The 26,526-nt window shown below is 41.8% G+C and overlaps 3 protein-coding genes across 3 annotated transcripts; all 3 read right to left on the reverse strand.

Annotated features, from left to right (window-relative positions):
• Positions 1–9,987: 9,987 nt before the first annotated feature.
• LOC106571511 (trace amine-associated receptor 13c-like) lies at positions 9,988–11,022 on the reverse strand. Its single transcript, XM_014144683.1, has one exon. It carries the CDS (start codon positions 11,020–11,022, stop codon positions 9,988–9,990), a length of 1,035 nt encoding a protein of 344 aa, XP_014000158.1.
• A 4,666-nt stretch (positions 11,023–15,688) lies between these two features.
• Positions 15,689–16,620, reverse strand: LOC106596837 (trace amine-associated receptor 13c-like). Its single transcript, XM_045696071.1, has 3 exons — positions 16,452–16,620; positions 15,901–16,118; positions 15,689–15,865 (listed from the first exon to the last, which is right to left on the reverse strand). The coding sequence occupies exons 1-3, from the start codon at positions 16,588–16,590 to the stop codon at positions 15,689–15,691; spliced, it is 534 nt and encodes a 177-aa protein (XP_045552027.1). The 5' UTR covers positions 16,591–16,620.
• Positions 16,621–17,239: 619 nt separating this feature from the next.
• LOC106596855 (trace amine-associated receptor 1-like) lies at positions 17,240–18,310 on the reverse strand. Its single transcript, XM_014188107.2, has one exon. The coding sequence runs from the start codon at positions 18,308–18,310 to the stop codon at positions 17,273–17,275; it is 1,038 nt and encodes a 345-aa protein (XP_014043582.2). The 3' UTR covers positions 17,240–17,272.
• Between the last annotated feature and the right edge of the window lie 8,216 nt (positions 18,311–26,526).

Here is a 26,526-nt window from a genome sequence, read left to right on the forward strand (position 1 = left end):
GAGCTTCTAGTCATGAAATCTATGCAGCCTACTCACTCACTTTTTATAGCTACTGTTTACAGGCCTCCTGGGCCATATGCAGTGTTCCTCACTGAGTTCCCTGAATTCCTATCGGATCTTGTAGTCATAGCAGATAATATTCTAATTTTTGGTGACTTTAACATTCACATGGAAAAGTCCACAGACCCACTCCAAAAGGCTTTCGGAGCCATCATCTACTCAGTGGGTTTTGTCCAACATGTCTCTGGACCTACTCGCTGCCACAGTCATACTCTGGACCTAGTTTTGTCCCATGGAATAAATGTTGTGGATCTTAATGTTTTTCCTCATAATCCTGGACTATCGGACCACCATTTTATTACGTTTGCAATTGCAACAAATAATCTGCTCAGACCCCAACCAAGGAGCATTAAAAGTCGTGCTATAAATTCTCAGACAACCCAAAGATTCCTTGATGCCCTTCCAGACTGCCTCTGCCTACCCAAGGACGTCAGAGGACAAAAATCAGTTAACCACCTAACCGAGGAACTCAATTTAACCTTGCGCAATACCCTAGATGCAGTTGCACCCCTAAAAACTAAAAACATCTGTCATAAGAAACTAGCTCCCTAGTATACAGAAAATACACGAGCTCTGAAGCAAGCTTCCAGAAAATTGGAACGGAAATGGCGCCACACCAAACTGGAAGTCTTCCGACTAGCTTGGAAAGACAGTACCGTGCAGTATCGAAAAGCCCTCACTGCTGCTCGATCATCCTATTTTTACAACTTAATTGAGGAAAATAAGAACAATCCGAAATTTATTTTTGATACTGTCGCAAAAGCTAACTAAAAAGCAGCCTTCGCAAATGGAGGATGGCTTTCACTTCAGCAGTAATACATTTATGAACTTCTTTGAGGAAAAGATCATGATCATTAGAAAGCAAATTACAGACTCCTCTTTAAATCTGGGTATTCCTCCAAAGCTCCATTGTCCTGAGTCTACACAACTCTGCCAGGACCTAGGACCAAGGGAGATATTAAAGTGTTTTAGTACTATATCTCTTGACACAATGATGAAAATAATCATGGCCTCCAAACCCTCAAGCTGCATACTGGACCCTATTCCAACTAAACTACTGAAAGAGCTGCTTCCTGTGCTTGGCCCTCCTATGTTGAACATAATAAACGGCTCTCTATCCACCGGATGTGTACCAAGCTCACTAAAAGTGGCAGTAATAAAGCCTCTCTTGAAAAAGCCGAATCTTGATCCAGAAATTATAAAAAACTATGGGCCTATATCGAATCTTCCATTCCTCTCAAAAAATTTTGAAAAAGCTGTTGCACAGCAACTCACTGCCTTCCTGAAGACAAACAATGTATACGAAACGCTTCAGTCTGGTTTTAGACCCCATCATAGCACTGAGACTGCACTTGTGAAGGTGGTAAATGACCTTTTAATGACGTCAGACCGAGGCTCTGCATCTGTCCTCGTGCTCCTAGATCTTAGTGCCGCTTTTGATACCATCGATCACCACATTCTTTTGGAGAGATTGGAAACCCAAATTGGTCTACATGGACAAGTTCTGGCCTGGTTTAGATCTTATCTATCGGAAAGATATCAGTTTGTCTCTGTGAATGGTTTGTCCTCTGACAAATCAATTGTAAATTTCGGTGTTCCTCAAGGTTCCGTTTGAAGACCACTATTGTTTTCACTATATATTTTACCTCTTGGGGATGTCAATCGAAAACATAATGTTAAATTTCACTGCTATGCGGACGACACACAGCTGTACATTTCAATGAAACATGGTGAAGCCCCAAAATTGCCCTCGCTAGAAGCCTGTGTTTCAGACATAAAGAAGTGGATGGCTGCAAACTTTCTACTTTTAAACTCGGACAAAACAGAGATGCTTGTTCTAGGTCCCAAGAAACAAAGAGATCTTCTGTTGAATCTGACAATTAATCTGGATGGTTGTACAGTCGTCTCAAATAAAACTGTGAAGGACCTCGGCGTAACTCTGGACCCTGATCTCTCTTTTGAAGAACATATCAAGACTGTTTCAAGGACAGCTTTTTTACATCTACGTAACATTGCAAAAATCAGAAACTTTCTGTCCAAAAATGACGCAGAAAAATTTCTCCATGCTTTTGTTACTTCGAGGCTGGACTACTGCAATGCTCTACTTTCCGGCTACCCGGATAAAGCACTAAACAAACTTCAGTTAGTGCTAAATACGGCTGCTAGAATCCTGACTAGAACCAAAAAATTTGATAATATTACTCCAGTGCTAGCCTTCCTACACTGGCTTCCTGTTAAGGCAAGGGCTGATTTCAAGGTTTTACTGCTAACCTACAAAGCATTACATGGGCTTGCTCCTACCTATCTTTCCGATTTGGTCCTGCCGTACATACCTACACGTACGCTACGGTCACAAGACGCAGGCCTCCTAATTGTCCCTAGAATTTCTAAGCAAACGGCTGGAGGTAGGGCTTTCTCCTATAGAGCTCCATTTTTATGGAATGGTCTGCCTACCAATGTGAGAGACGCAGACTCAGTCTCAACCTTTAAGTCTTTACTGAAGACTTATCTCTTCAGTAGGTCCTATGATTAAGTATAGTCTGGCCCAGGAGTGTGAAGGTGAACGGAAAGGCTGGAGCAACGAACCGCCCTTGCTGTCTCTGCCTTGCCGGTTCCCCTCTTTCCACTGGGATTCTCTGCCTCTAACCATTTTACAGGGGCTGAGTCACTGGCTTACTGGTGTTCTTCCATGCCGTCCATGGGAGGGGTGCGTCACTTGAGTGGGTTGAGTCACTGATGTGGTCTTCCTGTCTGGGTTGGCGCCCCCCTTGGGTTGTGCCATGGCGGAGATCGTTGTGGGCTATACTCGGCCTTGTCTTAGGACGGTAAGTTGGTGGTTGGAGACATCCCTCTAGTGGTGTGGGGGCTGTGCTTTGGCAAAGTGGGTGGGGTTATATCCTGCCTGTTTGGCCATGTCCGGGGGTATCATCGGATGGGGCCACAGTGTCTTCTGATCCCTCCTGTCTCAGCCTCCAGTATTTATGCTGCAGTAGTTTATGTGTCGGGGGGCTAGGGCCAGTCTGTTACATCTGGAGTATTTCTCTTGTCTTATCCGGTGTCCTGTGTGAATTTAAATATGCTCTCTCTAATTCTCTCTTTCTCTCTTTCTGTCTTTCTCTCGGAGGACCTGAGCCCTAGGACCATGCCTCAGGACTACCTGGTATGATGACTCCTTGCTGTCCCCAGTCCACCTGGCCGTGCTGCTGCTCCAGTTTCAACTGTTCTGCCTGCGGCTATGGAACCCTGACCTGTTCACCGGACGTGCTTGTTGCACCCTCGACAACTACTATGATTATTATTATTTGACCATGCTGGTCATTTATGAACATTTTAACATTTTAACATCTTGACCATGTTCTATTATAATATCCACCCTGCACAGCCAGAAGAGGACTGGCCACCCCTCATAGCCTGGTTCCTCTCTAGGTTTCTTCCTAGGTTTTTGGCCTTTCTAGGGAGTTTTTCCTAGGGAGTTTTTCCTAGCCACCGTGCTTCTTTCACATGCTTTGCTTGCTGTTTGGGGTTTTAGGCTGGGTTTCTGTACAGCACTTTGAGATATCAGCTGATGTACGAAGGGCTATATAAAAATACATTTGATTTGATTTGATTTAGACGGGGACTGCGCACTGAAGGCCTGATGCGTGGGACTGGCTTTGGAGGCGCCAGACTAGTGACATGCACCACAGGGCTAGTGCGAGGAGCAGGAACAGGACGTACTGGATTGGTCCCTAGTCTGGCGCTCCAAAGCCAGCCTCACGCACCAGGCCTTTAGTGCGCCTGCCCAGTCCAGTACGTCCTGTTCCTGTTCCTCGCACTAGCCCTGTGGTGTGCGTCCCTAGTCTGGTGCCTCCAAAGCCAGCCCCACGCACCAGGCCTTTAGTGCGCCTGGCTTTGGAGGCGCCAGACTAGGGACGCCAGTGGCATGTCATTAGTAAAGATTTTAAAAAGTAAGGGGCCTAGACAGCTTCCCTGGGGAATTCCTGATTCTACCTGGATTTTGTTGGAGAGGCTTTCTTTAAAGAACACTCTCTGTGTTCTGTTAGACAGGTAACTCTTCATCCACAATATAGCAGGGGGTGTAAAGCCATAACACATACGTATTTCCAGCAACAGACTATGATTGATAATGTCAAAAGCTGCACTGAAGCCTAACAAAACAGCGCCCACGATCTCTCAGCAAATCATCAGTAATTTGTGTAAGTGCCGTGCTTGTTGAATGTCCTTCCCTATAAGCGTGCTGTAAGTCTGTTGTCAATTAGTTTACTGTAAAATAGCATGGTATCTGGTCAAACACCATTTTTTTCGAAAAATGTACTAAGGGTTGGTAACAGGTTGATCGGTCGGCTATTTAAGCCATTCTTAGGTAGGGGAATAACTTTTGCTTCCCTCCAGTCCTGAGGGCACACACTTTCTACAAAGCTTAAATTGAAGAAAAGGCAAATAGGAGTGTCCATACTGTCCAATAATATCCTCAGTAATTTTCCATCCATCAGACCCCGTTGGCTTGTCATTGTTGATAGACAATAATTTTTTCACCTCATCCACACTTACTTTACGGATTTCAAAATGACAATGCTTGTCTTTCATAACTTGGTCAGATATACTTGGATGTGTAGTCTCAGTGTTTGTTGCTGGCATGTCATGCCTAAGTTTGCTAATCTTGTCAATGAAAACATTAAAGTAGTTGGCAATATCAGTGGGTTTTGTGATGAATGAGCCATCTGATTCAATGAATGATGGATTTTTTACTATCATTCTTTGTCATTTATCTTTGTTTCATAGTGTAGTTTCTTCTATTATGTATTCAGTTTAGTCACATGATTTCTGAATTTGGAGTACATTTGCCAATCAGTTGTACAGCCAGACCTATTTGTCATTTATTTTGCATCATCCCTCTAAACCATACAATTTTAAAATTCCTCATCAATCCATGGGGATTTAACAGTTTTTACAGTCATTTTCTTAATGGGTGCATGCTAATTAGTAACATGGATAAGCAATTTCATAACTTCGTCAAGTGCAGTGTCTGTTTGCTCCTCATTACACACCATGGACCAACAAATGTCAACAACATATAGGAATCATTACAAAACATATTGTATGACCTACACTATATTAGGCCCAGCCTTTTGAACTTTATTTTTCGTAGATATGGCTACTATATTGTGATCACTACATCCGATGGATTTGGATACTGCTTTCAAACAAAATTCTGCAGCATTAGTAATCATGTGATCAATATATGTTGATGATTTCATTCCTGTGCTGTCTGTAACTGCCCTGGTAGGATGATTGATAACCTGAACCAGATTGCAGGCATTTTTACAGTTTCAAACTTTCTCTTGAGTGGGCAGCCTGATGAAAGCCAGTCAATATATAAATTACCCAGAAAATATACCCCTCTATTGATATCACATAGATTATCAAGCATTTCACACATGTTATCCAGATTCTGATTGCCAGAATATGAATGTCATCTGTACCTAGCATATTATTGATTTCATGAACCTTGTTTCTTAAAGCTACATATCTTAACATGGGCTATTTTTAACAATTTTCTGGGAAGCTTGATTGTTTTTCTTGCTTTACTGTACAGCTTAGCAGATGTTATGACATGCTCGGGTTATTTATGTTTGTGCAGGTTGACAACATAATTCATGCTGCTTGAGTTGCAATTTTTTAAAATTTCATTTAACCCTTATTTCATCATTTAAATTGACTGAGAACATATTATTTTGTACAACAACGGCCTGGGGAATATTTACAAGGGGATGGATGAGCCAATTGGATGCTAGGGATGATTAGTCATGAATCACAAACTGGAATATTATTTATTTATTGACTACACAAAGCATAGTCAAACTCATTAAAAAATATTAAAGATTACAGAAGGATACAGATGAACCAAAATAACAATCATGAATAATACAGTACATACTGTAAGTCATTTTACAGCAAGAACATGCACAGTTATCCATCTTGAAAATCTTCATATTATTTTAGGCAGATTATATTTGTTGAAGTAAAATCCGTGCTCATATTATATAGTCCACTGAAGAAGGTTAGGGATGGGAAAAAAACTGGAATATCAAATATCTTAGGTATAAAAACATGATCAAACGTACTACTGGATCTCAGATACAGATGGAAATCACAATGTAGAAACATTAACCAAAAACAGGAAAGCATTTATATGTGACTCATTTGTAAAAGTGAAAGTATAATGATCACATTCTATCCTACATTATGGGACAGTTTCACAGACCCAGATTAAATAAATCCAGGTGTATGTTTAATTATGGTTTATAAACCTTAAACAAAAAATGGGATTTCATGAAAATCCCACATTTCCCCTTTCATTTTGGATTACAGAATATGGTCTGTGATAAAAAATGTACATGAAGAATATTAACCAAAGTCCTGGAATAGTTTAGGCCAAATTATCTTTACAGTATTCATTAAATCCAGCATAATACTGGGATAGGCCTAGACTTAATCTGTGTCCATAAAGCCGCCCCTATATCATCTCCTAATTTAATTTAACGCAGAATTACTATTTTGTTTAACACAGATGACTATTTAGTTTAACACAGATGAATGTTTAGTTTACCACAGATGACTGTTTAGTTTAACGCAACATGACTATTTAATTTAACAAAGCATGACTATTTAATTTAACAAAGCATGACTATTTAATTTAACAAAGCATGACTATTTTGTTTAACAAAGCATGACTATTTAGTTTAACACAGCATGACATTTAAATGCAACAGTGTATAAGGCTCAATGTCATATACAACTGTGAATGTACTGTATAATCAACAGAACTTCAATGACCTAACAGCCTTGGGCTTTGAGCCAAATATCAGCTGCCCTCTGTCTGAAAACAGACTGACGAATACCCAGGAACGCAAAGTTAACAAACACATACAGAGAGATGACTGTGGTGAAAATAGTATTATTATACTCAAAGTCTGTACTAGGTGAAAGTTTTAGTCAAATACCAGATGGACTGGTCCATTGGAAAATGATTGGCCAGTGTGGGGGTCTGGAGGAAAAGAATGGGCCAGTGTGTTAGAAATGCCAGGGCCAACTTTTGATAACAGTCCGCCAGTGACTGCTGCTCCCAGTTATGTACAGTGCACTTGGAAAGTATTCAGACCCCTTGACTTTTTCCACATTTTGTTATGCTAAAGCCTTATTCTAAAATGGATAAAATTATTTGTTCATGTCATCAATCTACACACAATACCCCACAATGACAAAGCAAAAACAGTTTTGGGGAATTTTCTGCCCCCAAAAACAAAAAACAACTGAAATATCACATTTACATAAATATTCACACCCTATACTCAGTACTTTGTTGAATCACCTTTGACAGCGATTACAGCCTCGAGTCTTCTTGAGTATAATGCAACAAACTTGACACACCTGTATTTGGGGAGTTTCTCCCATTCTTCTCTGCAGATCCTCTCAAGCTCTGTCAGGTTGGATGGGGAGTGTCGATGCACAGCTATTTTCAAGTTTCTCCAGAGACGTTTGATCGGGTTTAAGTCCGGGCTCTGGCTGGGCCCCTCAAGGACATTCAGAAACTTCTCCCGAAGTCACTCGTGCATTGCCTTGGCTGTGTGCTTAGGGTCGTTGTCCTGTTGGAAGGTGAACCTTCACCCCATTCTGAGGTCCTGAGCGCTCTGGAGTAGGTTTTTATCAAGGATCTCTCTGTACTTTGCTCTGTTCATCTTTTCCTCAATTCTGACCAATCTCCCTGTCCCTGCTGCTGAAAAACATCCCCACAGCATGATGCTGCCACCACCATGCTTCACCGTAAGGATGGTATTGGCCAGGTGTGAACCGTGCCTGGTTTGCTCCAGATGCTACGCTTGGCATTCAGGCCAAAGAGTTCAATCTTGGTTTCATCAGACCAGAGAATCTTGTTTCTTATGGTCTGTGAGTCCTTTACGTGCCTTTTGGAAAACTCCAAGCTGGCTGTCATGAGCCTTTTACTGAGGAGTGGCTTGTGCCTGGCCACTCTACCATAAAAGCCTGATTTGTGGAGTGCTGCAGAGATGGTTGTCCTTCTGGAAGGTTCTCCCATCTACACAGAGGAACTCTGGAGCTCTGTCAGAGTGACCATCAGGTTCTTGGTCACCTCCCTGACCAAGGCCCTTCTCCCCCAATTGCTCAGCTTGCTGGTTCCAAACGCCAAACCCCCTCCCTTTAAGAATGATGGAGGCCACTGTGTTCTTGGGGACCTTCAATGCTGCAGTAATGTTTTGGTACCCTTCCCCAGGTCTGTGCCTCGACACAATCTTGTCTCAGAGCTCTACGGATAATTCCTTCGACCTCATGGCTTGGTTTTTGATCTGACATCCACTGTCAACTGTGGGACCTTATATGAACCGGTGTGTGCCTTTCCAAATCATGTCCAATCAATTGAATTTACCACAGGTGGACTCCAATCAAGCTGTAGAAACATCTCAATGATGATCAATGGAAACAGGATGCACCTGAGCTCAATTTCGAGTCTCAGAGCAAAGGGTCTGAATACTTATGAAAATAAGCTATTACTGTTTTTCATTTTGTATAAATTAGCAAACATTTCTGAAACTTGTTTTCGCTTTGTCATTATTATTGTCATAATTTTTTTTTTACCGTTATTTTACCAGGTAAGTTGACTGAGAACACATTCTCATTTACAGCAATGACCTGGGGAATAGTTACAGGGGAGAGGAGGGGAAAGGAGGAATCAATTGTAGAATGAGGCTGTAATGTATTAACATTTGGAAAAAGTGTGGGGGGGTCTGAATACTTTCTGAATAGACTATGTATTTTTGTATGTATCTATCTATGTATGTACTAGATATGGGAGTGGAGAGGCTACAGTAACTCATTAGTGAATATTGCTGGATTTGCTGTTGATAGGTCTACTGCAGTCTCCCCCATGTTCAAGTAAAACGTTATAAAATTGCTTTTGAATCCTATAACCCTGTGGCTGATGGTTTAAAAAAGGACTAACAGCAAGGAAAATATTTGTCACACTTATTTGTCTGTACCGGTTTTGGACATATTTATTTTAACAATTGTAATATTGAACAACAGGTTTGAGATATATTTCCAGAAATGATCATTCTAAACCCCTTCCTAAACCAACTGTAAAATAATGCATACACGATGGGATTCATAGTTCAATTCAAATATCCAATCCATATAAATGTTACAGACTAAACTGGTGGGGTAAAGTAACTATTAAAGGGATCAATGCAGTAGGAGACTGTTGGAGATAAAAGGGTGTCCAGAATTATAGAAATACCCCCATAGTGATACCACGTGTTTTGGTGGCCTTTCTCTGTGATTTGCCCACAGAGTTCTGATTGGTTGTACCATAAATTGAGGGTGCCTTTCTCTGTGCTATAAGGAAAATCTTAAGGTAGATGATAATCATCCCTACTCCTGGGATGTAGAATGAGATCACTGAAGACACAGTACTCAATACTTGTGATCAAATTTCAAACGGGCTCGAACCGGGTACCTCCTGTTTAGTTCAACATCAGCCATTAGACCAAAAACAGTTTAGCTCAACATCAGCCATTAGATCAAAGATGATTGAGTTACAATAAAATCTAATGATTCATTTTATGTTCTTTATGAAAATGTATTCTAAGGTAGGCCTATGCTACATTCAAAATACAATAAAATGTAAATAAAAGACATAGAAAGTATTTATCAGTTAAACACAGTTACACGAAAAAGACCTGGCAAGTATTGACAACAGTAGAATGTGCAGAAGAGGTTTTGTCAAATGCTTCTCTTCATTTGCCTCCTTGAACACATTATCCAATGTGGCCACGTCATTGTATAGGTTTTAAAAGTTAAGTGCATACTGTTCACACACAGCTATGCATTATATTAATGTAGCTTTACAATAGATCATGTAGTAGCAAATACATTTATATAGGAAGAATTTCTATTAAATATTTTCAATGTGACAATGAGATTAAGACATTTTCGAAACCAAGGATAAAACAGTCCATAGATGATTGGATTTGCAGTAGAATTAAAGTAACCCAGCCAGATAAACACTTCAAAGAGAATAGGTGGTGTGCTAAAGTTTGTGTATGGATCAACTATGGAATTAACAAAGAAAGGCAGCCAGCAAAAGATGAAAACACCCACCACAATGCCTAAAGTTTTAGCTGCTTTTCGCTCTGACCGTTGAGACACCACACCTTTATCTCGCTCATTGGAATTCTTTTGGCTGTCTTCAATCTTCCTTAGATGTTCTTTTGCCACCAAAAATATTTTGGTATACAAACCCACCATTACAGAGCATGGAAAGAAAAAGGCTATCAATGTGTCTAGGGCGCCCCACAGAGCATTAAAGACAAGATTACAGCTTCCCAGGCAGTATATGGATGCAATGAATTCATCCAGTCCTCTTACATTTGCTTTTGAATATAATAGGCAATAGGAGTACAATGCAGCAACGGCCCAACTGGCAAGAACCATGAGCCATGCAATTGGTATAGTAATCTTGGTGGAATAGCGAAGTGGATTGCACACAGCCTCATATCGATCTATGGCTATGAATACCAGGTGGAAAATTGAAACAGATGTGAGGAACATATCAAAACTAGAATGCAGCAAACAAAAAGCATCTCCAAAGTACCAGCAGCCCTCCACAGCCCTCATTGTACTAAAAGGCATCACAGTCACTCCAAGCAGCAGGTCTGCAACTGCCAAAGACATTATAAGCATGTTAGTTGGCGTGTGGAGCTGTTTTATGTGAGCAATGGAGATAATGACCACACCGTTCCCTAGAATTGTGACCAGCATACCTGAAACAAACAAAAAGTATAAAGCAATTTGAACCCCTCCACTGAAAATGTCTCTGGTGCAGGAGGCATTTGATTCTGGGTAACAGAACATCTTTGGATCCAGATGTTGATGAGATGAGATATCCATTGCCAAAAACAAAAAGACATTCAAGTTAGAGCTGATCACTTGCTACTGTAGTCACAGGTGCAGGTGTGTGAGTGGTGCCGAATCCAGCACAGTCTTCTTAGAAGAATGACAGAGTTTATATACTGTATTGGACATATTTTGGGCACACCCCTTTCCCAGCTACCAGCCAGTTACAATGGGTTACATGATTTACATCTGTGTATATTATACACTGCTCAAAAAAAGAAAGGGAACACTTAAACAACACATCCTAGATCTGAATGAAAGAAATAATCTTATTAAATACTTTTTTCTTTACATAGCTGAATGTGCTGACAACAAAATCACACAAAAATAATCAATGGAAATCCAATTTATCAACCCATGGAGGTCTGGATTTGGAGTTACACTCAAAATTAAAGTGGAAAACCACACTACAGGCTGATCCAACTTTGATGTAATGTCCTTAAAACAAGTCAAAATGAGGCTCAGTAGTGTGTGTGGCCTCCACGTGCCTGTATGACCTCCCTACAACGCCTGGGCATGCTCCTGATGAGGTGGCGGATGTCTCCTGAGGGATCTCCTCCCAGACCCGGACTAAAGCATCCGCCAACTCCTGGACAGTCTGTGGTGCAACGTGGCGTTGGTGGATGGAGCGAGACATGATGTTCCAGATGTGCTCAATTGGATTCAGGTCTGGGGAACGGGCGGGCCAGTCCATAGCATCAATGCCTTCCTCTTGCAGGAACTGCTGACACACTCCAGCCACATGAGGTCTAGCATTGTCTTGCATTAGGAGAAACCCAGGGCCAACCGCACCAGCATATGGTCTCATAAGGGGTCTGAGGATCTCATCTCGGTATCTAATGGCAGTCAGGCTACCTCTGGCGAGCACATGGAGGGCTGTGCGGCCCCCCAAAGAAATGCCACCCCACACCATGACTGACCCACCGCCAAACCGGTCATGCTGGAGGATGTTGCAGGCAGCAGAACGTTCTCCACGGCGTCTCCAGACTCTGTCACATCTGTCACGTGCTCAGTGTGAACCTGCTTTCATCTGTGAAGAGCACAGGGCGCCAGTGGCGAATTTGCCAATCTTGGTGTTCTCTGGCAAATGCCAAACGTCCTGCACGGTGTTGGGCTGTAAGCACAACCCCCACCTGTGGACGTCGGGCCCTCATACCACCCTCATGGAGTCTGTTTCTGACCGTTTGAGCAGACACATGCACATTTGTGGCCTGCTGGAGGTCATTTTGCAGGGCTCTGGCAATGCTCCTCCTGCTCCTCCTTGCACAAAGGCGGAGGTAGCGGTCCTGCTGCTGGGTTGTTGCCCTCCTACGGCCTCCTACACGTCTCCTGATGTACTGGCCTGTCTCCTGGTAGCGCCTCCATGCTCTGGACACTACGCTGACAGACACAGCAAACCTTCTTGCCACAGCTCGCATTGATGTGCCATCCTGGATGAGCTGCACTACCTGAGCCACATGTGTGGGTTGTAGACTCCGTCTCATGCTACCACTAGAGTGAAAGCCCCGCCAGCATTCAAAAGTGACCAAAACATCAGCCAGGAAGCATAGGAACTGAGAAGTGGTCTGTGGTCACCACCTGCTGAACCACTCCTTTATTGGTGGTGTCTTGCTTATTGCCTATAATTTCCACCTGTTGTCTATTCCATTTGCACAACAGCATGTGAAATGTATTGTCAATCAATGTTGCTTCCTAAGTGGACAGTTTGATTTCACAGAAGTGTGATTGACTTGGAGTTACATTGTGTTGTTTAAGTGTTCCCTTTATTTTTTTGAGCAAAGCATGTGTATGTTCAAGTAATGTACACCAACAGTATGATAGTGTACTAAGATAATGATGTCATGAGCTCCAAGTTCATTTGGGCCACACAACAGACTTACTGTTCCAGCAATAGGCACTAGGAGGAGACAAAGAACACTATTCAACAAGGTGACAGGCACAAGTATCATAAGCATTGAAACATTTATTTCATGCAAGCAGCTTTATATGAAACAGGTTAAAAGCAGCTTCTGTTACATTTTCACTCAAGCTTTATAACTTTTAGTTGCATAACTGTCACATGTTACATCCCATCATAATTCATATATTTATTTGAACACACATCATACAATGTCAACTGAAACTTTACTCAGAATACAATCTAAATCTACAAGAACCTCTGTGAAAGATGTGACCACCGATGATGATTCTCAAAGCCCTCCTGAACCAAGGCCCTTCTCCCCCAATTGTTCAGCTCTAGGAAGAGTCTTGGTGGTTCCAAACTTCCTCCCTTTAAGAATGATGGAGGCCACTGTGTTCTTGGGGACCTTCAATGCTGCAGTAATGGTTTGGTACCCTTCCCCAGGTCTGTGCCTCGACACAATCCTATCTCAGAGCTCTACGGACAACTCTTTCGACCTCATGGCTTGGTTTTTGCTCTGACATCCACTGTCAACTGTGGGACCTTATATAGACAGGTGTGTGCCTTTCCAGATCATGTCCAATCAATTGAATTTACCACAGGTGGACTCCAATCAAGTTGTAGAAACATCGAACGGATGATCAATGGAAACAGGATGCACATGAGCTCAATTTTGAGTCTCATAGCAAAGGGTCTGAATACTTATGTAAATAAGCTATTTCTGTTTTTCATTTTGTATAAATTAGTAAACATTTCTGAAACTTGTTTTCGCTTTGTCGTTATGGAGTATTGTGTGTAGATGATGAGGATTTAAAAAAAATAATTGTTGAATAAGACTGTAATGTAACAACATTTGGAAAAAGTGTGGGGGGGTCTGAATACTTTCTGAATATACTATGTATTTATGTATGTATCTATGTACTAGATATGGGAGTGGAGAGGCTACAGGAACTCATTAGTGAATATTGCTGGATTTGCTGTTGATAGGTCTACTGCAGTCTCCCCCATGTTCAAGTAAAATGTTATAAAATGCTTTTGAATCCAATAACCCTGTGGCTGATGGTTTAAAAAAAGGACTAACAGCAAGGACAATATTTGTCACACTTATTTGTCTGTACCGGTTTTGGACATATTTATTTTAACAATTGTAATATTGTTAGGACCATGCCCTAGGACCATGCCTCAGGACTACCTGGCTTGATGACTCCTTGCTGTCCCCAGTTCACCTGGCCGTGCTGCTGCTCCAGTTCCAACTGTTCTTCCTGCGGCTATGGAACCCTGACCTGTTCACCGGACGTGCTACCTGTCCCAGACCTGCTGTCCCAGACCTGCTGGAACCCTGACCTGTTCACCGGACGTGCTACCTGTCCCAGACCTGCTGTTTTCAACTCTCTAGAGACAGCAGGAGCGGTAGAGATACTCTCAAAGATCGGCTATGAAAAAGCCAACTGACACTTACTCTTATGTTACTGACTTGTTGCACCCTTGACAACTACTATGATTATTATTATTTGACCATGCTGGTCATTTATGAACATTTGAACATCTTGGCCATGTGCTGTTATAATCTCCACCCGGCACAGCCAGAAGAGGACTGGCCACCCCTCATTGCCTGGTTCCTCTCTAGGTTTCCTCCTAGGTTTTGGCCTTTCTAGGGAGTTTTTCCTAGCCACCGTGCTTCTACAACTGCATTGCTTGCTATTTGGGGTTTTAGGCTGGGTTTCTGTACAGCACTTTGAGATATCAGCTGATGTAAGAAGCGCTATATAAATACATTTGATTTGATTTGATTTAATATTGAACAACAGGTTTGAAATATATTTTCAGAAATCATCATTCTAAACCCCTTCCTGAACCAAGTGTAAAATAATGCATACACGATGGGATTCATAGTTCAATTCAAATATCCAATCCATATATATGTTACAGACTAAACTGGTGGGGTAAAGTAACTATTAAAGGGATCAATGCAGTAGGAGACTGTTGGAGATAAAAGGGTGTCCAGAATTATAGAAATACCCCCATAATGATAGCAAGTGTTTTGGTGGCCTTTCTCTGTGATTTGCCTACAAAGTTCTGATTGGTTGTACCATGAATTGAGGGTGCCTTTCTCTGTGCTTTAAGGAAAATCTTAAGGTAGACGCTAATCATCCCTACTCCTGGGATGTAGAATGAGATCACTGAAGACACAGTACTCAATACTTGTGAAACAAAAGAACCACACAGGCAACATATTTATAGGAAAACATCCAATTCCCCAAATATTGCACTCTACTTCCTGATCTGCATTTCATGCTTTTCAGTCACATGATCCACTCTATGCTCTGCTTTACAGCAAGATCAAATTTCAAACGGGCTCGAACCGGGTACCTACTGTTTAGTTCAACATCAGCCATTAGACCAAAAAACAGTTTAGCTCAACACCAGCCATTAGATCAATGATGATTGAGTTACAATAAAATCTAATGATACATTTTATGTTCTTTATGAAAATGTATTCTAAGGTAGGCCTATGCTACATTCAAAATACAATAAAATGTAAATAAAAGACATAGAAAGGATTTATCAGTTAAACACAGTTACACGAAAAAGACCTGGCAAGTATTGACAACAGTAGAATGTGCAGAAGAGGTTTTGTCAAATGCTTCTCTTCATTTGCCTCCTTGAACACATTATCCACGTCATTGTTTAGGTTTTAAAAGTTAAGTGCATACTGTTCACACACAGTTTTGCATTATATTAATGTAGCTTTACAATAGATCATGTAGTAGCAAATACATTTATATAGGAAGAATTTCTATTGAATATTTTCAATGTGACAATGAGATTAAGACATTTTCGAAACCAAGGATAAAACAGTGCATAGATGATTGGATTTGCAGTAGAATTAAAGTAACCCAGCCAGATAAACACTTCAAAGAGAGAATAGGTGGTGTGCTAAAGTTTGTGTATGGATCAACTATGGAATTAACAAAGAAAGGCAGCCAGCAAAAGATGAAAACACCCACCACAATGCCTAAAGTTTTAGCTGCTTTTCGCTCTGACCGTTGAGACACCACACCTTTATCTCGCTCATTGGAATTCTTTTGGCTGTCGTCAATCTTCCTTAGATGTTCTTTTGCCACCAAAAGTATTTTGGTATACAAACCCACCATTACAGAGCATGGAAAGAAAAAGGCTATCAATGTGTCTAGGGTGCCCCACAGAGCATTAAAGACAATATTACAGCTTCCCAGGCAGTATATGGATGCAATGAATTCATCCAGTCCTCTTACATTTGCTTTTGAATATAATAGGCAATAGGAGTACAATGCAGCAACGGCCCAACTGGCAAGAACCATGAGCCATGCAATTGGTATAGTAATCTTGGTGGAATAGCGAAGTGGATTGCACACAGCCTCATATCGATCTATGGCTATGAATACCAGGTGGAAAATTGAAACAGATGTGAGGAACATATCAGAATGCAGCAAACAAAAAGCATCTCCAAAGTAACAGCAGCCCTCCACAGGCCTCATTGTACTAAAATGCATCACAGTCACTCCAAGCAGCAGGTCTGCAACTGCCAAAGACATTATAAGCATGTTAGTTGGCGTGTGGAGCTGTTTTATGTGAGCAATGGAGATAATGACCACACTGTTCCCTAGAATTGTGACCAGCATACCTGAAACAAACAAAAAGTATAAAGCAATTTGAACCCCTCCACTGAAAATGTCTCTGGTGCAGGAGGCATTTGATTCTGGGTAACAGAACATCTTTGGATCCAGATGTTGATGAGATGAGATATTCATATCCCAACAACAAAAAGACATTCAAGTTAGAGCTGATCACTTGCTACTGTAGTCACAGGTGCAGGTGTGTGAGTGGTGCTGAATCCAGCACAGTCTTCTTAGAAGAGTGACAGAGTTTATATACTGTATTGGACATATTTTGGGCACACCCTTTTCCCAGCTTCCAGCCAGTTATAATAGGTTACATGATTTACATCTGTTTATATTATATGTGTATGTTCAAGTAATGTACACCAGCAGTATGCTAGTGTACTAAGATAATGATATCATGAGCTCCAAGTTCATTTGGGCCACACAACAGACTTACTGTTCCAGCAATAGGCACGAGGAGGAGACAAAGAACACTATTCAACAAGGTGACAGGCACAAGTATCACAAGCATTGAAACACATTTATTTCAGGCAAACAGTTTTATATGAAACAGGTTAAAAGCAGCTTCTGTTACATTTTCACTCAAGCTTTATAACTTTGAGTTGCATAACTGTCACATGTTACATCCCATCATAATTCATATATTTATTTGAACACACATCATACAATGTCAACTGAAACTTTACTCAGAATACAATCTAAATCTACAAGAACCTCTGTGAAAGATGTGACCACTAATGATGATTCTCAAAGCCCTCCTGAACCAAGTGTAAAAGAAAGCATAGACAATAGGGTTAAAAGCAGAGTTCAAATATCCAAACCAAACCAAAGTATCCCCCAACAGCGGGGGGATGGAGTACTGTATGAAAGGGTCAATGATGAGGCACAAGGAAAAGGGACTCCAGCAGATTAGAAACACTCCCACTACTATTGCAAGAATATTTGCCCCTCGTCTCTCTCTACGTCCAGAGTCTGCCTCTTTAAACTGACGAGATAAATCTTTAATGGACCTGGCCTGAGCCCTGGCAACCCAATATATCTTGGAATATATACAAATCAAGATCATGCCTGGGATGTAAAAACAGAAGGAGGATACTACTACAGCCGCCACTGGACTAAAGAACACCTGACAGCCTCCAATACACTTGACATGTGTTTCATAGAAATCCTCCCTGCCTTTCAGATTGATCTCAGGGAAGATCATTCCATAAGCAAAAATGGCAGGGACCAGCCAACTGCTGGTGATCATGATCAATACAGTGTTATTGGTGATGATCAGTCTGTACGACAGTGGCCTGCAGACAGCAAAGTAACGGTCAATGGAGATGAAGGATAGATGGAAGATGGAGGATGTGCTCAGCATAATATCAGTGCTGGTGTGGAGCTTACACAGAAACCCTCCTAGGTACCAACAGCCCTGGACAGAGCGCACAGCACTGCATGGCATTACAAACACTCCCAGAAGGAGGTCACACACAGCCAGGGAAACGAGCAGTTGGTTTACAGAGGTTTGGAGCTGCTTGAAGTGTGCAATGGAGGTGATGACCAGAAGGTTCCCAATAACAGTCACCAGTATGGCTAACACCATCGATGTGAACATCGGAACCTGAACGCTCAGGGGTCGAGCAATCCTCACACACGATCCACTCAAAGACTCGTAGCAGAAAAGAGTCTGTGATTTCACAGTACTGTTGAGGTTCGAAGTATTTGAGAAGTCCATTCCACCTGGTGTTTTAGGCCTAGAGACAAGGAAGAATTAGATCACAGCTTTGAATGTGTAATTATGGCCACCTGAGGGAAATTTGGCTCTTGTAATACATTCCCATATAAATAATAAGCAATGCTGACTTCATGAAATAGTTACACATTTAATAAACACAGTTTTTATCAAACTTTTATACTTTATATTTATAGTATGTAAATGTAATGGTGGAACTTGAACAGCTACTTCCATACGTGACTAGTATCATCAACATTTTCACACACCATAAGTTAATGAAGGAAAATCATGAAAGCATCAAATAGCCATATGTGGCTCTTGTTTGAAAGGTCACAAAGAAAGGAAATAGTGTTGGAATGTCATCTTTCTTATTCTTGTTCCTTTGAAAATACAAAAAAGTAGTATGAATAAAACCTCAAACCTATACTCACCTTAATATCTACAAATATTGTGCATGTATTTCATTAGTTCTCAGCAATCAATACATCAATCCGTATTTGTCCATGGGAAGCACTAAGAACGAAAGGTGGTTGATTTTGAGCTCTGGTCAGGATCGTTTCACCAGAGGGAAACTACCTCTGTAGTCATGTTTACTTGTTGAACAATTGGTTATGAAATGATGGCGTGTATATGAAAAGTTTAATCTCACCTAATCATAGTCAGCAAACCATGCACAACCTCCTTCAGTCTCAGGCTCTAAGAGCACCTAGACTTTCCTCTGAGCATTATATAAACAGACGGATGCTGTTAAAGGGACGCCCCAAAAATGATCACAACAATATTTTGGAACTGTTTAGTATTCTGTCTGCTCCACAGCCAATGAAATCATGGTTTTATTCTGTGGAGACTCCTACTGTATGTTGTTAACTGTGTCTGATGAGTCCACGTGATTCAGTTGGCAACAGATATTCAACAATTATGGGCCAAGTTGTAATGAACAATTAGCATTGTAACAATGCAGGATTGTGCGTCATAATCTGCCAAGATGGCAATCAAGCATAAGCAAAGATAACACATCTAAATCTTCAACAATGAATGAGTGTACTTTATACTGCATGACCATGACCAAATGACAATTGAGCAACAGAGGTAGTATGTGACCTCTATGACCTGTGTCATGGCAACCACTTTATGCCACGGCTTTCAGATGAGTCTTCTATCAAAATAATGATTCTGGTAAGTAGGAGGACAAATGTACGTACCAGAGGGCCCTGTTAGCACCTTTAATCTGACTTCACCTTTAATGATGATGCCATTCCCACAGGTGTCTCGCCACTCAGAAGGTGTTGATAAACAATTGTGGTGATGTCATGTTTGTCAGTTTATACTCATTTTGATTAGGTTCTGATCATTCAACAAAGAGGCAATGTCGAATTTGAAAAAACAACAAAGCTGACCCCCTGCCACTAGGGCTGTAGAAATGTAACCCCTCTTCAATTTAATTGAAATTAAATTGAGCAGAATCCCTAACCCTAGCTTCTTGTCTAGCCTAACCCTAACCCTAACCCTAGTTAGCATTGTGCATTAAGGTGATATTCATACCATTACAGATTTATGGACTTTGTGATACCATATAGATGATGTAATGCATTATAGATGACGCCAAGGGAAATACTGTACGATGACTATTTACTGTTTTTAGTGTCTCAAAACTATATTTGAGTGTTGTTTTTTTGTATTGTAAACTATTGTATCATTGTGGAGTGACACTAAAAGGATCAATGCAGCCATTTTTATCTCAATATCAAATCATTTCTGGGTAACAATTATGTACCTTACTGTGATTGATTTAAATTACAATGGTCAAAAAGAACTTCTTACCGAAGAGCATTTTCTCAATCACGATTTTTGCTAGGACTGTCTGGGAGTGGTCTGAGTGGGGAGGGGAAAACTGAAGGCTAGCTGTTATTGGCAGAGAGGTTTGGAACTCTCGTATTGGTTAACTAATAACTAATTATTACCTGTGAACTAATTTGGTGATGTCACCAGGCAGGCCAAAACTCAATCCCACCAAAACAGAGCTAAAAATGGCTGCATTGGGCCATTAAGAAATGTTTCTAACTCTACCATTCTGGGGAAGTAGATATAGGGCCTCATTGCCAAAATCCCGAAGTATCCCTTTAAAGATGGGAAAACAAACAGGAATATCAAACATCTGAGGTACGAAAAATTGTTCAAACGTGCTACACACCCTGCTTGCATCTCAGATACAACAGAATGTAGATACATGAACCAAAAAGGATAAAATGTATTAATAAATAGAGAAATATATAAATAAATACATAAATACAATATATGACTCATTTGTGAAGTAAAAAGCATAATCATTGCATTCTAGCCTACATTATGGGCCATTTTCACAGACCCAGATTAATCTGTATATTGTATGCATACTGTTGGTCAGTTGTTATGAGACAGAGGAAAATTAAGCAATATATAATGTGAAGTATAAAGTACGATCTGCAAAAATAGTCAAAATATCACAGAAAACACATTACCAACACAAATAATCTTTAAATAATCTTTAAATAATTTAAATAATATCTTGTAAATTAAAACATGTTTCCACCATAGATAACATAATTGATGCTGCTTGAGTTGCACAACAAAATGTATGTATGTACATACAGTACCAGTCAAACGTTTGGACACACCTACTCATTCAAGGATTTTTCTTTATTTTGACTATTTTCTACATTGTAGAATAATAGTGAAGACATTAGAACTATGAAATAACACATATGGAATCATGTAGTAATGAAAGAAGTGTTAAACAAATGAAAATATATTTTATATTTGAGATTCTTCAAAGTAGCCACCATTTGCCTTGATGACAGCTTTGCACACTCTTGGCATTCTCTCAACCAGCTTCATGAGGTAGTCAGCTGGAATGCATTTCAATTAACAGGTGTGCCTTGTTAAAAGTTAATCTGTGGAATTTGTTTCCTTCTTAATGCGATTGAGTCAATCAGTTGTGTTGTGACATGGTAGGGGTGGTATACGGATGACAGCCCTATTTGGTAAAAGACCAAGTAGATATTATGGCAAGAACAGCTCAAATAAGCAAAGAGAAATGACAGTCCATCATTACTTTATGACATGAAGGTCAGTCAATCCGGAACATTTCAAGAACTTTGACATTTTCTTCAAGTGCAGTCGTAAAAACCATCAAGCGCTATGATGAAATTGGCTCTCATGAGGACCGCCACAGGAAAGGAAGACCAAGAGTTACCTCTGCTGCAGAGGATAAGTTCATTAAAGTTAGCAGCCTCAGAAATTGCAGTCCAAATAAATGCTTCACAGAGTTCAAGTAACAGACACATCTCAACATCATCTGTTCAGAGGAGACTACATGAATCAGGCCTTCATGGTCGAATTGCTGAAACGAAACCACCACTAAAGGAGACTTTCTTGAAAAGGAGACTTTCTTGGACCAAGAAACATGAGCAATGGACATTAGACCGGTGGAAATCTGTCCTTTGGTCTGATGAGTCCAAATTTGCGATTTTTGTTTCCGACCGCTGTGTCTTTGTGAGACACAGAGTAGGTGAATGGATGATTTCCGCATGTGTGGTTCCCACCGTGAAGCATGGAGAAGGAGGTGTGATGGTGTGTGGGTGCTTTGCTGGTGACATTGTCAGTGATTTATTTAGAATTCAAGGCACACGTAACCAGCATGGCTACCACAGCATTCTGCAGTGATACACCATCAAATCAAATCAAATGTATTTATATAGCCCTTCTTACATCAGCTGATATCTCAAAGTGCTGTACAGAAACCCAGCCTAAAACCCCAAACAGCAAGCAATGCAGGTGTAGAAGCACGGTGGCTAGGAAAAACTCCCTAGAAAGGCCAAAATCTAGGAAGAAACCTAGAGAGGAACCAGGCTATGAGGGGTGGCCAGTCCTCTTCTGGCTGTGCCGGGTGGAGATTATAACAGAACATTGCCAAGATGTTCAAATGTTCATAGATGACCAGCATGGTCAAATAATAGTAATCACAGTGGTTGTCGAGGGTGCAACAGGTCAGCACGGCCAGGTGGACTGGGGACAGCAAGGAGTCATCATGCCAGGTAGTTCTGAGGCATGGTCCTAGGGCTCAGGTCCTCCGAAAGAAAGAAAGAATTAGAGAGAGCATACTTAAATTCACACAGGACATCGGATAAGACAGGAGAAATACTCCAGATATAACACACTAACCCTAGCTCCCCGACACATAAACTACTGCAGCATAAATACTGGAGGCTGAGACAGGAGGGGTCAGGAGACACTGTGGCCATATCCGATGATACCCCCGGACAGGGCCAAACAGGCAGGATATAACCCCACCCACTTTGCCAAAGCACAGCCCCCACACCACTAGAGGGATATCGTCAATCACCAACTTGAGACAAGGCCAAGTATAGCCCACAAAGATCTCCGCCACGGCACAACCCAAGGGGGGGAGCCAACCCAGACAGGAAGACCACGTCAGTGACTCAACCCACTCAAGTGACGCACCTCTCCTAGGGACGGCATGGAAGAGCACTAGTAAGCCAGTGACTCAGCCCCTGTAATAGGGTTAGAGGCAGAGAATCCCAGTGGAGAGATGGGAACCGGCCAGGCAGAGACAGCAAGGGCGGTTCGTTGCTCCAGTGCCTTTCCGTTCACCTTCACACTCCTGGGCCAGACTACACTCAATCATAGGACCTACTGAAGAGATGAGTCTTCAATAAAGACTTAAAGGTTGAGACCGAGTCTGTGTCCCTCACATGGGTAGGCAGACCATTCCATAAAAAAATGGAGCTCTATAGGAGAAAGCCATGCGTCCAGCTGTTTGCTTAGAAATTCTAGGGACAATTAGGAGGCCTGCGTCTTGTGACCGTAGCGTGCGTGTAGGTATGTACGGCAGGACCAAATCGGAAAGATAGGTAGGAGCAAGCCCATGTAATGCTTTGTAGGTTAGCAGTAAAACCTTGAAATCAGCCCTCCCCTTAACAGGAAGCCTGTGTAGGGAGGCTAGCACTGGAGTAATATTATCAATTTTTTTGGTTCTATTCAGGATTCTAGCAGCTGTATTTTGCACTAACTGAAGTTAATTTAGTGCTTTATCCAGGTAGCTGGAAAGTAGAGCATTGCAGTAGTCTAACCTAGAAGTGACAAAAGCATGGATACATTTTTCTGCATCATTTTTCGACAGAAAATGTCTGATTTTTGCAATATTACGCAGATGGAAAAAAGCTGTCCTTGAAACAGTCTTGATATGTTCGTCAAAAGAGAGATCAGGGTCCAGAGTAACGCCGAGGTCCATCACAGTCTTATTTGAGACAACTGTACAACCATCGAGATTAATTGTCAGATTCAACAGAAGATCTCTTTGTTTCTTGGGACCTAGAACAAGCATCTCTGTTTTGTCCGAGTTTAAAAGTAGAACGTTTGCAGCCATCCACTTCCTTATGTCTGAAACACAGGCTTCCAGTGAGGGCAATTTTGGGGCTTCACCATGTTTCATCGAAATGTCCAGCTGTGTGTCATCCGCATAGCAGTGAAAGTTAACATTATGTTTCCGAATGACATCCCCAAGAGGTAAAATATATAGTGAAAACAATAGAGGTCCTAAAACGGAACCTTGAGGAACACCAACATTTACAGTTGATTTGTCAGAGGACAAACCATTCACAGAGACAAACTGATATCTTTCCGACAGATAAGATCTAAACTAGGCCAGAACTTGTCCGTGTAGACCAATTTGGGTTTCCAATCTCTCCAAAAGAATGTGGTGATTGATGGTATCAAAAGCAGCACTAAGGTCTAGGAGCACGAGGACAGATGTAGAGCCTCGGTCTGACGCCATTAAAAGGTAATTTACCACCTTCACAAGTGCAGTCTCAGTGCTATGATGGGGTCTAAAACCAGACTGAAGCATTTCGTATACATTGTTTGTCTTCAGGATGGCAGTGAGTTGCTGCGCAACAGCTTTGCAAAAAGTATTGAGAGGAATGGGAGATTCGATATAGGCCGATAGTTTTTTATATTTTCTGGGTCAAGGTTTGGCTTTTTCAAGAGAGGCTTTATTACTGCCACTTTTAGTGAGTTTGGTACACATCGGGTGGATAGAGAGCCGTTTATTATGTTCAACATAGGAGGGCCAAGCACAGGAAGCAGCTCTTTCAGTAGTTTAGTTGGAATAGGGTCCAGTATGCAGCTTGAAGGTTTAGAGGCCATGATTATTTTCATCATGTGTCAAGAGATATATACTGCTCAAAAAAATAAAGGGAACACTTAAACAACACATCCTAGATCTGAATGAAAGAAATAATCTTATTAAATACTTTTTTCTTTACATAGTTGAATGTGCTGACAACAAAATCACACAAAAATAATCAGTGGAAATCCAATTTATCAACCCATGGAGGTCTGGATTTGGAGTCACACTCAAAATTAAAGTGGAAAACCACACTACAGGCTGATCAAACTTTGATGTAATGTGCTTAAAACAAGTCAAAATGAGGCTCCGTAGTGTGTGTGGCCTCCACGTGCCTGTATGACCTCCCTACAACGCCTGGGCATGCTCCTGATGAGGTGGCGGATGGTCTCCTGAGGGATCTCCTCCCAGACCTGGACTAAAGCATCCGCCAACTCCTGGACAGTCTGTGGTGCAACGTGGCGTTGGTGGATGGAGCGAGACATGATGTCCCAGATGTGCTCAATTGGACTCAGGTCTGGGGAACGGGCGGGCCAGTCCATAGCATCAATGCCTTCCTCTTGCAGGAACTGCTGACACACTCCAGCCACATGAGGTCTAGCATTGTCTTGCATTAGGAGGAACCCAGGGCCAACCGCACCAGCATATGGTCTCACAAGGGGTCTGAGGATCTCATCTCGGTACCTAATGGCAGTCAGGCTACCTCTGGCTAGCACATGGAGGGCCCCCCAAAGAAATGCCACCCCACACCATGACTGACCCACTGCCAAACGGGTCATGCTGGAGGATGCTGCAGGCAGCAGAACGTTCTCCACGGCGTCTCCAAACTCTGTCACGTCTGTCACGTGCTCAGTGTGAACCTGCTTTCATCTGTGAAGAGCACAGGGCGCCAGTGGCGAATTTGCCAATCTTGGTGTTCTCTGGCAAATGCCAAACGTCCTGCACGGTGTTGGGCTGTAAGCACAACCCCCACCTGTGGACGTCGGGCCCTCATACCACCCTCATGGAGTCTGTTTCTGACCGTTTGAGCAGACACATGCACATTTGTGGCCTGCTGGAGGTCATTTTGCAGGGCTCTGGCAGTGCTTCTCCTGCTCCTCCTTGCACAAAGGCGGAGGTAGCGGTCCTGCTGCTGGGTTGTTGCCCTCCTACGGCCTCCTCCACGTCTCCTGATGTACTGGCCTGTCTCCTGGTAGCGCCTCCATGCTCTGGACACTACGCTGACAGGCACAGCAAACCTTCTTGCCATAGCTCGCATTGATGTGCCTTCCTGGATGAGCTGCACTACCTGAGCCACTTGTGTGGGTTGTAGACTCCGTCTCATGTTACCACTAGAGTGAAAGCACCGCCAGCATTCAAAAGTGACCAAAACATCAGCCAGGAAGCATAGGAACTGAGAAGTGGTCTGTTGTCCCCACCTGCAGAACCACTCCTTTATTGGGGGTGTCTTGCTAATTGCCTATAATTTCCACCTGTTGTCTATTCCATTTGCACAACAGCATGTGAAATGTATTGTCAATCAGTGTTGCTTCCTAAGTGGACAGTTAGATTTCACAGAAGTGTGATTGACTTGGAGTTACAATGTGTTGTTTAAGTGTTCCCTTTATTTTTTTGAGCAGTGTAGTACTAAAATACTTGAGTGTCTCCCTTGATCCTAGGTCCTGGCAGAGTTGTGCAGACTCAGGACAACTGAGCTTTGGAGGATTACTCAAATTTAAAGAGGAGTCCGTAATTTGCTTTCTAATGATCATGATCTTTTCCTCAAAGAAGTTCATGAATTTATTACTGCTGAAGTGAAAGCCATCCTCTCTTGTTGAATGCTGCTTTTTAGTTAGCTTTGCAACAGTATCAAAAATAAATGTTGGATTCTTCTTATTTTCCTCAATTAAGTTGGAAAAATAGGATGATCGAGCAGCAGTGAGGGCTCTTCGATACTGCACGGTACTGTCTTTCTAAGCTAGTCGGAAGACTTCCAGTTTGGTGTGGCGCCATTTCCGTTCCAATTTTCTGGAAGCTTGCTTCAGAGCTCGGG

This window comes from Salmo salar, chromosome ssa15 (genome assembly GCF_905237065.1).
Source record: "Salmo salar chromosome ssa15, Ssal_v3.1, whole genome shotgun sequence".
Classification (NCBI taxonomy): Eukaryota; Metazoa; Chordata; class Actinopteri; order Salmoniformes; family Salmonidae; genus Salmo; species Salmo salar.